Here is a 13,684-nt window from a genome sequence, read left to right as displayed (position 1 = left end):
AATACTAAAAGTTTTTTAAAAATTTCTTCCAGGCTGCCTACATTTCAGAAAGCATCAACCTTTCTCAGTGGACCCGTTCATCAAGTGGAATATACCTGTTCTATTTTAAAAAGCTTTGTGCTTAATCTTGGAAAAATTTACTCCTTCAAAATGAAAATGAGGACATGTGAGAAGGTGATTTAAGGGTGGACATTTGAGAAAGTGTCCTGTTAGATCAGTGAATCAAAGGATACAAACTGAATAGATTAATCCTAAACACTTTTTAATTTTTAAACTAGGAGGATTTTACTTGACAGAAAAACAACTCTTATTCATTATGTATTTTCTGAAATTAAAAGAGAGAGACAAGAGTAGACTTAAAAGAAAATAGGTGAAGATGTTTAGTAGATAAACAATGCCAACTCTTTTCTGATGAGGATAATCCAGTGATGTTAAATCCTTCCCCAAACCCTGGTTGTGGTCCTAACAACAAGACTTTTTTGATGGGACTGATATTAAGGGAAGTGGGACCTTTGGTATAGTCAACTCACAGTTGTAGAACTTGCCATCATCAGCATGAGTGGCTTAAAAGAGGAAGTAAAGAAGCTTTCAACTAAATCCAAAACTACAGTCATTTTTTTACCGCTGTGATTTTAAGGCCTCTTCATAACCATTGGAAAAGAATTGACAGCTGTTTTAAAAGATTAAAAAAAGGCAGATGTCTGCAAACAGTTCTCCATCAGCTCAGAAGTCTGTAATACCTGCCACTCTTCCTGCTGTGCTTCCAGCTCCTTCTCCGTGTTCAAGTCCTAAAACAGGACTCTCTGCGCGACTCTCTAATGGAAGCTTCAGTGCACCGTCACTCACGAACTCGAGAGGCTCAGTGCATACAGTCTCATTCCTGCTGCAGATTGGCCTCACACGGGAGAGCATTACCATCGAAGCCCAGGAACTATCTTTATCTGCTGTCAAGGACCTTGTCTGCTCCATTGTTTATCAAAAGGTACTGTGCATGCTATTTATGTCAACAGTTTCTCTAATTAATATTGTTTCTACTGCTTTTCTGTAAATTATGCATGCAACAATGAGTGAACTCATATGGATGAATCAATCAGGTGTTTATATCCTAATTCTGACCGTTTGGGAGAGAGTCCTAATAGACTAAAAGCCTATAGTCTGAAATGTCAGAGTCTAACAGCTGGAGACTATATCCAGGCTTTAAAATACTAATTCAGTTTGTCTCTTTAAGACCAGGAGAATCAGTGTAAAGTCAAGAAGACTTAAGCAGTCTCACTAGTGTTCAGAGAAAAGTCAGCAGGTATTAATAGGAGGCACAAAAAAGGCATCAAGAGGATGGGGGGCCCAGCCATCCGGGTAGCTGAGTCCAGGTCCACACCTTTTCTTCCCAGGGGCCCTGTGTGCTGCCCTTTTGTACACCCTCTTCCTTCCCTTTTGATCCTGATTTCACTTAAACTGCCGGAGGACCACACTCTCTGTGTTTAAAAATTAGGTAAATGAGCTTTTAATATATATCAAAATATATGGACATTTAAAAATTGAGGGTGATTTTATTTTTTTTCATCCACTCATCCCCTGCCCCATACCCTGCCATTTTTTAAGGACTCTTAGCTGAATTTCTTTAGTATTCTTGATTTGATGGATGAGCTGGTATGTTCTACATTTTATCATAAAACTCTGCATATAAGTAGTATGAATTGGTTACACTTTCTTTTTAATGGACCAAGCCTATGTTTCAAACAAATTAGTATACTTTATGTTTTAAAAATTCTATCAGTAAGATTAATATATTTGGATTCATACTCCTCCTCTTACTGTTTTTGTTTCAGTTCCTTATGCTTCATGTGATTTGTCCCTATCTTCTAATGTAGAGGTAATTAACAGTCAAAAAATGTTATGTGGTTTGTGAAAATGACCCATATCTCCTGTGTGTTAACAGTGACATCTATTTAAATGTGGCCTAGAGTAAGATTAGATATCTTTTTGTAGATCTGTAGCCCATCTATATGTCTTTAAGTGTCTTCGCTTTTAGTTTCCTTTTCATCAGTTAACAGAGGTTTTAGTAAATATTTTTGCTGGCTTTTAACTTAAAGGTAGGGTTTTTGACTTAAATATAGTTTGTAACTTTATTATTTCTCTTTTTTGAGCCCTCTAGAAATCATAACTAATGTTTTGGTAGAGTTTATATTACTGAGTTTTTGACCTTTGGAAACTTTACTTGGTTGTTTTATTTCTACAGAGGCATACTGATTATCTACAGGATTATATAGGGTTAATGTTGCTCCCTCATTAATATACATGTCAGATGGGTCAAGTGCTTGGGAAATAATAATCCGTGAAAAATTCTAGTGACACCAAAGAAATAAACAAGATACAGCTCAAGAAAAGATAACTCAGGGTAAACTTCATGCAAATATAAAATAGAATTAATTTCAGAGATAGCCAGCATAAAATGAATATCATGGTGGACTGGATTTGAATCAGTATTGTGGTAATATGGGGATGTATTTGGCAAAAAATATATAGCATATATGTCTCCTGGTCATATTACACACTCATTTTGACTTATGCCAGGATTCTAACTGTTGTTTAAGCATAATGAAGAAGAGTATTGCGCTTGTAACTAGGTCAGCTCTCGTGGGTTGGTTTGTTTGTATGTTTGTTTTGGCTGCACCACACGGTTACCGGATGTTAGATCCTCAACCAGGGATTGAACCCAGGACCTTAGCATTGAGAACACAGAGTTCTAACCCATAAACCACCAGGGAATTCCCAGCTCTGTTGTTTATTAACTGTATATCTTTGCATAATTTAACTTCTGTGGATTACATTTCCATATCTGTCAAATGATTGAGTTGGAGTGTTTTGTAGTATGTAATTCCAACTGTGAAATTCTGGATCATTTAATCTAAATTTAGGTCTTTACTCTACAGATGGAGAAAGGAGTATCAAGGAACAATGTACTCAAGTCCCAACAGGAAAGAAATCTTAAGGGAGACAGCTCAGTTTCTGGGGTTCTGTAGAGAGGTTCATGGATCCCTAACGTATCTGGGAGATGGAAAAACCACGTCAGAAGTTCTCTTCTTTTTATCTTCTCTCTTGTCTTGGGTTCTTGCTTGCTAATCACTTACTTCACTACCTGCACATGCACAACTCTAGGTTAACTCCCTGCACTCTGATGGGCATACTTGTTTTCTTATTTCTGTTCTTAGTAAATATATGTATTAAACCTTCTAAAGGTAGAGTACTGGTGAATTTTAGGAAGTAGATTAACCATATCTTGTCCCTTCCTTCCAAAAGCTTATAGTTTGGTAAGGGAAACATTCACCACAGTAAAATATGAAAAGTAAAACGTGAAGCTAAAATAAAAAGTGCTCTTCTCAGGTTGATAAAAAGATGTGAAAGGCTTCATATGAAATGTAGCATTTCATCTGATAGTTGAAGAATGAATAACCTTTCAGCGATATGGGAGGGAAGGAGTATATACCAAGGCAAAAGAATCAGGATAAGCAATGATACGGGAGGGGAAAAGAGGAAGAGTATAATTGACAACAGTTATTTTGTGCCTGCTCTACATCAAGAGCTTCATGCACACTTTCTACTTAATCCCCACAGCACGTTCTGGTGCTGTGAACCAGAAAAAATCACATAGTTGTTTTTTTCTTTTTTCTTGTGGTGAGAACTTGTAAGATCCATTCTCTTAACAACTTTCAGATAGAAAATATTGTTAACTGCAGTCACCATGGTGTATGTTATATTGCCAGAACTTATTTATGTTATAATAAGAAATTGATACCCTTTGACCACTTTATCCATTTCCCCACCTTTGACCCCTTGGCTCTAATAATCACCAGCTCTGGTTTTTGTGGATTCCAAATGTAAGTGAAATCATATGATATTTGTCTTTCTCTGTTTGACTTACCTCACTTATAATGCCTTCAAGATCCATCCATATTATTGCAAATAGTAGGATTTCCTTCCTTCTATGGCTGAATAATGTATCATTGTCTCTCTTTGTATATACACATCACATTTTCTGTATCCATTCACCTATCAGTGGAGATAGAGGTTGTTTCCACCTTGGCTTGGCTATTGTAAATAATGATGCCCTGACATGAGGGTGCAGATTTCATTCAAGATAGTGATTTCATCTCCTTGACTGTATACTAGAAGTAGAATTGTTGGATCTCATGGTAATTCTGTTTTTAAATTTGTTGAGGAACCTCTGTACTGTTCCATAGTGCCTGCACCAACTTACATTCCCACCAACAGTGCACCAGGGTTCCCATTTCTCCACATCCTTGTCAGCATGCGTTGTTACCCTTTTGACAATAGCTGTTCTAACAGGTGGGAGATGATAACCTCATTGTGGTTTTGATTTGCGTTGCCCTGTTGGTTATTGATGGGACACTTCTTCATTTACTTGTTGGCCGTTTGTGTATCTTTTTTGGGAAAATGGATATTAAGTTCCTCTGCCCATTTTTTACTCTAATTGATAGGTGGGGCTTGTTTTCTTTTGATATTGTGTTATATGAGTTCTTTATGTGTTTTGGATATTAATCCTTTATCAGATACAAGATTTGCAAATATTTTCTCCAGTTCATTTTTTAATGGTTTCCTTTGCTGTAGAGAAGCTTTTAGTTTGATTTAATCACAGTTGTTTATTTTTGCTTTTGCTGCTCATGTCAAATCCAAGAAATCATTGCTAGGATCAGTGTGAAGGAGTTTACCCTCCTATGTTTCCTTCTAGGAGTTTTATGGTTTCAGGTCTTGTGTTCAAGTCTGCATTCCATTTTCAGTTGATTTTTTGTATAGTGTAGGACTGGGCTTAAGTTTCATTCTTCTGCATGTGGTTGTTAAGTTTTCCCAGCACCATTTATCAAAGAGACTACCCTTTTCCTTTGTTTATTCTTGGCTCCTTTGTTATAAATTGATTGACCATACATGCATGGGTTTATGTCTGGCCTCTGTTCTTTTTCATTCACTTAACATGTCCATTTTTATGCCAGTATTGTGACTTTGAGTATAGTTTGAAATCAGAGGCATGATACCTCCACCTTTGTTCTTCTTAAGATTGCTTTGGCTCTTTAAAGTCTTTTGTGATTCTATACAAACTTTAAGATTTATTTTTCTTTTTTTGTGAAAAATACCATTGGAATTTTGATAGGAATTGCATTGATCTGTAGATCATTTTGAGTAGTATGAACATCTTAACAATATTAATTCTTCTAGCTCATGAACATAGAGTATCTTTCCATTTATTTATGTCTTCTACAGTTGCATTTTGATGCATGGCACATAAAATTGCTCTCTTTCCAGTGATTTCTTACTAGTGTATATTAATAGAAATGTAATTGATTTTTGTATATTGACTTTGTATCCTGCAACTTTACTGAAGTTTTCAATTAATTCCAACAGGTTTTTTGGTGGAGCGTTTATGATTTTGTGTATATGGTGTCATTTCATCTGCAGATGTACAGTTTGCTCCTTCCTTTCTGATTTGTATGCCTTTTTTCTGTTGTGTAACTGCTCTGACTAGGACTTCCAGTAAATACTGTGTTGAATAAAAGTAGTAAGAGTGGACGTCCTGTCTTGTTCCTGATCTTAAAAGAAAAGTTTTCAGCCTTTCAGCATTGAATATGATGTTAGCTGTGGGCTGATAATATATGGTCTTTATTATGTTGAGGTACATCCTTCTACACTCACTTTGTTAAGAGGTATTATCATGAATGGATGCTGCATTTTGTTAATGTGGTGTGTTGGAAAAATCCTTTCATCCCTGGAATAAATGCCACTTGATTATTCGTTGTTGTTGTTCAGTTGCTAAGTCATGCCTGACTCTTTGCAACCTCATGGACTGTAGCACGCCAGGCTTCCCTGTCTTTCACTGTCCCCCGGAGTTTGTTCAAACTCGTGTCCATTGAATCAGTGATGCCATCCAACCATCTCATCCTCTGTTACCTGCTTTTCCCGCCTTCAATCTTTCACAGCATCAAGGTCTTAATGAGTCAGCTGTTTGCATCAGGTGGCCAAAGTATTGAAGCTTTAGCATCAGTGCTTCGAATGAATATTCAGGGTTAATTTCCTTTAGGATTGACTGGTTTGATCTCCTTGCTCTCCAGGGAACTCTCAAGAGTCTTCTCCAGCACCATAGTTCAAAAGCATCAATTCTTTAGTGCTCAGCTTTCTTTATGGTCCAACTCTCACATCTACGCATGACTACTAGAAAAACCATAGCTTTGACTATACAAACCTTTGTTGACAAAGTGATGTCTCTGCTTTTTAATATGCTGTCTAGGTTGGTCATAGCTTTTCTTCCAAGGAGCAAGTGTCTTTTAATTTCATGGCTGCAGTCAGTCTGCAGTGATTTTAGAGCCCAAGAAAATAAAGTCTGCCACTGTTTCCATTTTTTCCCCCCACATCTATTTGCCAATGAAGTGATGGGACTGGATGCCGTGATCTTAGTTCTTTGAATATTGAGGTTTAAGCTAGCCATTTTTGCTCTCCTAGTTCAACCTTACCAAGAGAGTATGATCCTTTTAATGAACTCAGTTTGCTGATATTTTGTTGAGGGTATTTGTGTTTGTGTTCATCAGGGATACTGGGCTGTAATTTTCTTGTAGTGTCCTTATCTGGCTTTATTATCAGGATATTGATGGTGGTTTCATAAAATGAGTTTGAAAGTATTCCCGCCACTTCTGTTTTTCAGAAGAATTTGAGCAGGGTTGTTATTTAAATGTTTGGTAGAATTTACCAGTAAAGCCCTCTGGTTCTTATCTTTTGTTTGTTGAGAGGTTTTTTGATTACTAATTTAACCTCCTTACTATTACGTGATCTATTCAGATTTTCTACTCCTTTATGATTCAAGATTGGTAGGTTGCACATTTCTAGGAATCTGTCCCCTTCTTCTAAATGTCCAGTTTGTTGGTGTGTAATTGTTCATCGTAGCCTTTTATCCTTTGTATTTATGTGGTATCAGTTGTAATTTTTTTTCTTGTTAAGTCTGTATAAAGGCTTCTCTATTTTATCTTTTTAAAAACCCAGCTCTTCGCTTTATTGATTTGTTTTCTGTTGTCTTTCTAGTTTCTGTTTCATTTATTTCCACTATGATCTTTATTTCCCTCCTTCTACTACTATTGCTTCTTTTTATAGTTCCTTGAGATATAAAGTTAGGTTGTTTATTTGAGATCTTTCTTTTCTTAACGTAGGTGTTCATTGCTATGAACTTCCCTCTTGGAACTGCTTTTGCTGCATCCCATAAATTTGAGTATATTGTGTTTCCATTATTTGTCTTGATATTTTTTTGTTTCTCTTTTGATTTCACTTTGACTTGTTGGTTAGTCAGTTGTATGTTGTTTAATCTTCACATATTTATGAATTTTCCAGTGTTTTTGCCTTCTAATTGATTTGTAGTTTCACACTATTGTGGTCAGAAAAGATGGCTTGATATGATTCACTGTTCTTAAATTTATTAAGATTTGTTCTGTGCTGTAACATCTGATCCACCCTGGGGAATGTTTTCTGTGTGCTTGAAAAGAATATACATTCTGCTGCTTTTGCATGGAATGTTCTGTAAATTTCCGTTAAGTGTATTTGTAGCCTAAATTCAATATTCCTTACTGATTTTCCATCTGGATTATCTATCCATTTTTGACAGTGGTTTTTTTTTTTTTAACTCTTTATGGCTGAGATGGGTCTTAATTGCTGTATGTGGGCTTTCTCTAGTTGCAGCAAGTGGGGGCTGCCCTCTAGCTGTGGTGTGAGGGCTTCTCATTGTGGTGAGCTGTCTTGCTGCAGAGCAGGGACTCCAGGCATGCAGGCTTCAGTGGTTGTGGTGCTCTGGCTTATTTGCCCCATGGCATGTGGAATCTTCCCAGACCAGGGACTGAAGCCATGTTCCCTGCATGGGCAAGCAGGTTTGTAACCACTGGACCACCAGGGAAGTCCAACAGTGAGAGATTGAAGCCCCCGGTTACTAGTGTGTTGCTGTCTATTTCTCCCTTCAGTTCTTTGAAATGTTTGCTTATATATTGAGGTATCTCTGTTTGGGTGCATATTTACAAATGTCTATCCTCTTGTTGAATTAACCCCTTTAGTTTTTGGCTTTAATTCTGTTTTATCTGATATAAGTTAAGTACTTTTAATTATACCATAATCTTACTCGTCACTCTTAACAATGTTATTTGGAGAGCCAAAGTTTCTAATTTTAATGAAGTACAATAAGTTTTTTCCTTTATGGATGGTGCTTTTGTTTCATGTGAAAAAAATATTTGCCTAAATGAAAGTAAGATTTTGTCCTATGTTTTCTCCTAGAAGTTTCATAATTTTAGGTCTTTTTTTTACATTTATTTATCTTTTGGCTGTGCTGGGTCTTTGTTGCTGTGTGGGCATTTTTCTCCGGTTGCGGCGAGCGGAGGCTGCCGTCTGGTTGCAGTGCATGAGCTTCTTGTTGAGGTGGCTTCTCTTGTCGCGGAGCTCTCGTGCACATGCTCAGTAGTTAGGGCGCACAGACTTAGCTGCTGTGTGGCATGTGGGATCTTCCCGGACCAGGGACTGATCCCATGTCTCCTGCATTGGCAGGTAGACTCTTTACCACTGAGCCACCAAGGAAGCCCTAATTTTAGCTCTTTTTATCGCTGATCTATTCGTTTCATGGAGCTGCTGTATGAAAGTACCACAGCTACATAATTTAAACAACAGAAGTTTATTTTCTGACAGTTCTTGAGGCTGGACATCTGTAATCAGAGGATCGGTAGAGTTGGTTCCTTCTGAGGACTGAGCAAGAATCTGTTCCATGCCCCCTCCCAGCTTCTGGTGAAAGTGAAAGACTCTTTGCCATGGACTGCAGAATTCTCCAGGCCAAAATACTGGAGTGGGTAGCCTTTCCCTTCTCCAGGGGATCTTCCCATCCCAGGGATGGAGCCCAGGTCTCCCACATTGCATGCAGATTCTTTACCAGCTGAGCCACCAGGGAAGCCAAGGCTTGTGTATCATGTTCTCTCTGTGTCTTCACTTCGTTTTCTATTTATAAGTATCTGACTGTGTCTACAAACTTCTCCCTTTTATAAGGACACAGTCATACTGTTTTGTTTTGTCAACTTACGTGTGTATCCTTAAACTGCGTCTAGCCTAAGTTGCTTCAGTATGTCCAACTCTTGTGATCCCATGGACTGTAGCTGCCAGGCTCCACTGTCCATGGGATTCTCCTGGCAAGAATACTGGAGTGAGTTGCCATTTCCTTCCCCGGGGGATCTTCCCAACCCCAGGGATATCCTTAAACTAATTCCACATTATCTTGAATTCTCTGGTTTTATGAAGCTATGATGTCAGGTGTGTGAAGTCCTCCAACTTTGTTCTTTTTTTTTTTTTCAAAACTGTTTAGCCCAATTGACACCCTTTGCATTTTCATATAAATGTTAAAATCAGCTTTGTGGTTTATATCAAAAAGCCCTCCAGAATTGTGTACATTATTTGTTACCTGTGTTTCATGTTTCTGATGCAGTTTTAAATGAGGTTTTTAAATTTTCTAATTTCTGATTTTTCATTTTAGCATTAGAAATATAATTGTTTTTTGTACATCACACTGTCCTGCAGTCTTGCTAAACTAGTTCTAGGAACTTTTAAAGTTTCTTTAGGGTTCCCTGCACAGATGATCTTGTCTTTTGCAAATGCAGTTTTATGTCTCGTCTTCCAATATCTCATTTCTTGGTTTGCACTGGAGGCTAAACCTGTATAGTACAATATGGAATAAAAGTGATGAGAGGACGTTTGTGCTGTGTTCCCAATGTTAAAAGGAAAGCATTCAGTCTTTTATCATTAGGTGTGAAATAAAGTTTTTTAGATGTTCTTCATCAGGTTGAGGAAGTTCCTGTTCCTAGTTGGCTAAAACTTTTATCTCACATGATTGTGAAATTTATGAAATACTTTTTCTCCATCTGTGTATTTTTCTCTGTTGATATGATGAGTTACATTGACTTACTTGGAAATGTTGAACCAACCTTGCATCTGTGGAACAAATTCTCTTGGTCACCATATATTTTCCTTTTTATACTTTGTTTGATTCAGTTTACCTATATTTTCTTGAGATTTACCTGTCATTTTTTCTTCTATTATCTTTGTGTGGTTTTGTTAACAGGGTATTATTGGTCTCACAAAATGATTTTGGAATTATTTCCCTCCCTCTTCGGTATTCTGAAGAAATTTGTGTAAAATTGATATTACTTTCTGAAGTAAGTGTTTGATAGAGCTCACCAGTGAAGCCACCTGGGCCTGGAATATTCATTATGAGGAGGTTTTAAACTCAATTTCTATTCTTCAGTGCACATAGAGCTTTTCAAGTGTCTACTTCTTTCTGAGTGAACCTTGGTAATTTGTCTCTTTAGAGGAAATTTTTCATTTCATGCAAGTTACCAAATCCATTATGTTCTCCCATTATCCTTTAAAATCTGTAGGATTTCTAGTAATGGTATCATTTTCATTCCTAATATTTATAATTTCTGTGTTTATTCCCCTCCTCAGTCCTTGTTCTTCTTTCTGGCTACAGGTTTTATCAACTTTGTTTTCAGTGAAGTAGTTCTTGGTTTTAATGATTTTTCTCTATTATTGTCTTTCTCCCCCCTTTTTTCTACCTCCTTTGGGGTTCAACTTGCTTTATTTTTTCAGTTTTTTAAGGTAGAAGCTTAGTCTTTTTCCCTTTAAGTGCTGTAAATCTAGTGGTATAAGTTTCCTCCAACCATTACTGTAGCTGCATATCACAGACTTTGATATATTTTTATTTTATTCAGTTAAATGCCTGATTTCTCTTATGATATCTTCTTTGGTCCATTGATTGTTTAATTTGGAAGAATTTGGAGGTTTTTCAGATATTTTTCTATTGTATTGTTTTCTAGCTTTATTTCAGTTTTGGCTCAAGAGTATTCTTTGTATGATTTCAACCTGTATATTTATTGAGATTTGTTTTATGGTGTAGGACTGTGTCCTTCAGTATATTCTGGGTGTTATATTTGCAGTTTTTCAAAACATGTGTTCTGCTTTTGTATAGTGGAGTTTTCTATAACAGGTCAAGTGGTTGATGTTGTTTTCTATATCTTAATGGGTTTCTTTTTATTCTGTAATGTACTAAGAAAGTAGTATTAAAATCTCCCAGCTATAATTTTAGTTTTGTTTGTCTCTCCTTGCAGTTTTTTTTCCCTTTCAGTTTTAATCAATTTTTACTTCATATTTTTTGAAGCTCTGTTATTTGGAAGCACATTTGAGATTTTTACATCCTTTGATATGTTGATCTCTTTTTTAGTATAACTTTTCTTCTTTATGTTTGGTTATATATCTTATTCTGAAGTCAATTTTGGTATTAATATAACCATTCCTACTTTTTTGTTGTTTAGTATTTGCATTGTGGTATCTTTTCACATGTTTTTGCTTTTAACCTCTCTTCATATGTAATGTGGGCTTTTTGTAGAGTACATGTGGTTGGGTCATGCTTTTTAAATTTACTTTGTCAATTTCTGCTTTTCAAGTGTTTAGACCTTGTGTTTAACACAAGTTTTAGTATAGATGAATTTAAATATATTGTTTTTTCTCTTTAGGTCTTGAATCATTTTCTCTTTTTCCCGCCTTCTTTTAAATTGAGTATGTTATGTAATTCCATTTTGTTTTAAACTGTTGTTTTATTATACTCCTAAAATTCCTTTTAGCAATTGCTCTAGTGCAACGGTCAGCAAACTACATCTTTGGGCCAAATCTGCCCCATTATCTTCTTTTACGAATAGAGTTTATGGGAACATAGCATGCTTGTTCATTTGTATCTTGCCTGTGGCTGCTTCTCATGAACAACAGTGGACTTAAGTAGCTGTAACAGAGACTGTATGGGCCACCAAACCTAAATAATTACTCTCTGGCCTTGTATAGAAAATATTTGCCAAGTGTTGCTTTATCATTATCTTATCATCAAGTGTCTTTAAACAATATCCTCCCACTCTGTGTAGTGTAATGCATTCCTTGGAATAGTATATTTCTATTTGCTGTCGTCATTTGTGCTCTTGTTGTCACATACTTTATTACTGCATGCAGTTGATTCTCATTACTTGTGGTATTCATCACATGATCTCAGACATTGTATTAGTGAATAGTGCACCATTGCTTCTAGGGAGAACACAGGGCTACGTCCCTGTGAGCATTCAGGATACATTTTGTCAACCAGGAAATACATGACCTTGTTTTGTATATGTTTCTGCTTCAGAATACCTTATTTAATGTATATATTGTTGATTCATTACTGTTGACCTCGAGTGCAGAAGCCCTGTCACTCATGCGTGAATGGAGCTTATCTAACACACGTTTTCTCCATAAGGTGCATTATGGCCTTCTTGCGTTTAGGAGCAGTAGACAGCACATCAGGACTATGCTTGGGGGCCATTTTAAGCAGAGAAGTCACCATCAAAAAGCCCCCAAATCCAGAACACGTGGCACTAAATAGACCATGAAAAGGACATGCATTTTACACTGTGAGAGCTGAAACAAGAAGGCCAAAGCATCGCTCTGTTCAGTTTCAATTGGAAATATGCAGGGTGACAGATTTTTCACCTTTTCTGCATGTCTGCAAATGACTGATAAAGCACAGAGCTTATTGATTTTGAGGTTTCAAGTAAATTTTAGCAAGTAGGCACATCCACAGATGCAGAATCTGCAAATAATGAGGATTGACCTTTGTTATAGATCTCTCAGTAAGTTGTTATTCTTCTTGCTTTTAACGGTAAATTAGGTTTTTAGAAAGTTAGAACTGAGAAAAATGATTTTTTATATTTATCCACTCACCTACTTAACACTTGCAGTTTAACACTTGCGGTACTCATTATTACTTTCTGTTGGATCTGAATTGTATGCAACATGTCTTTTTATCTGTCTTCATTTAGATTTTTCTCTTGGTTTTCAGCGATTTGAATATCATGTGCCTTATTGTGGTTTTCTTTTTGTTTTGTTGCTGGAATTTAAGTTTGGTCTTGAGAATATAATTTCTTCAACTTTTGAGAATTTTGTATTCATTGAACCTTCTTAGTCTTTTCCTGTATTATTTCTATCACACTTTCAGAATTCTTGTTTGCTTTCCTCCTCATCTTCTTTCTGTCTAATCCAGACTTTCATTTGAAACATGTAGTGCAGTTGTTGTTGTTTAGTCGCTAAGTTGTATCTGACTGTCTGTGACCCCATGGATTGTAGCCTGCCAGGCTCCTTCTGCCCATGGATTTCTCCAGGCAAGAACCCAGGCATGGGTTGCCATTTCCTTCTTCCTCACCCAGGGATTGAACTGGCATCTCCTGTGTTGAAAGGCGGAGTCTTGACTACTGAGTCCCTGGGAAGCCCATTTAGTGCAGTAAGAAAGCTATATTTGAATTGTCTCCAGGTTGTGCTATGACCACACCTGAACTAGTACATTTTTAAAACTGTTTTCAATCCCAGCCTACTGTGAAAGTAGATTGGAGTGTGAACCAAGCTCCTTGTCAGAGTTTTCCATGATTCAGTCATTTTTGATAAGTTTTTCAATTGGTTACATGTACTTTGACCAGTGCAGACTTTACTTCAGTGTTTGTGTCTTTTTCTTACAAAATCTTATCTAATACTTTTAAGCAGGTACACTGGAAAATTTTCTAATTACCCTTCAGTGAACATTTCCTAATGAGCAAATTTTTTT

The 13,684-nt window shown here is 36.6% G+C and overlaps 1 protein-coding gene across 1 annotated transcript in view; it reads left to right on the top strand.

Annotated features, from left to right (window-relative positions):
- Positions 1-697: 697 nt before the first annotated feature.
- PRKD3 (protein kinase D3) overlaps positions 698-13,684 on the top strand; it is a 75,118-nt gene continuing 62,131 nt past the window's right edge. The window contains exon 1 of the mRNA XM_052647459.1: positions 698-982. Within this exon, the coding sequence (XP_052503419.1) occupies positions 698-982 (285 nt within the window). The remainder of the gene's footprint in view (positions 983-13,684) is intronic.

The sequence above is a fragment of the Budorcas taxicolor genome, chromosome 11 (genome assembly GCF_023091745.1).
Source record: "Budorcas taxicolor isolate Tak-1 chromosome 11, Takin1.1, whole genome shotgun sequence".
Lineage (NCBI taxonomy): Eukaryota > Metazoa > Chordata > Mammalia > Artiodactyla > Bovidae > Budorcas > Budorcas taxicolor.
This window is presented reverse-complemented; position numbering and strand designations above follow the sequence as displayed.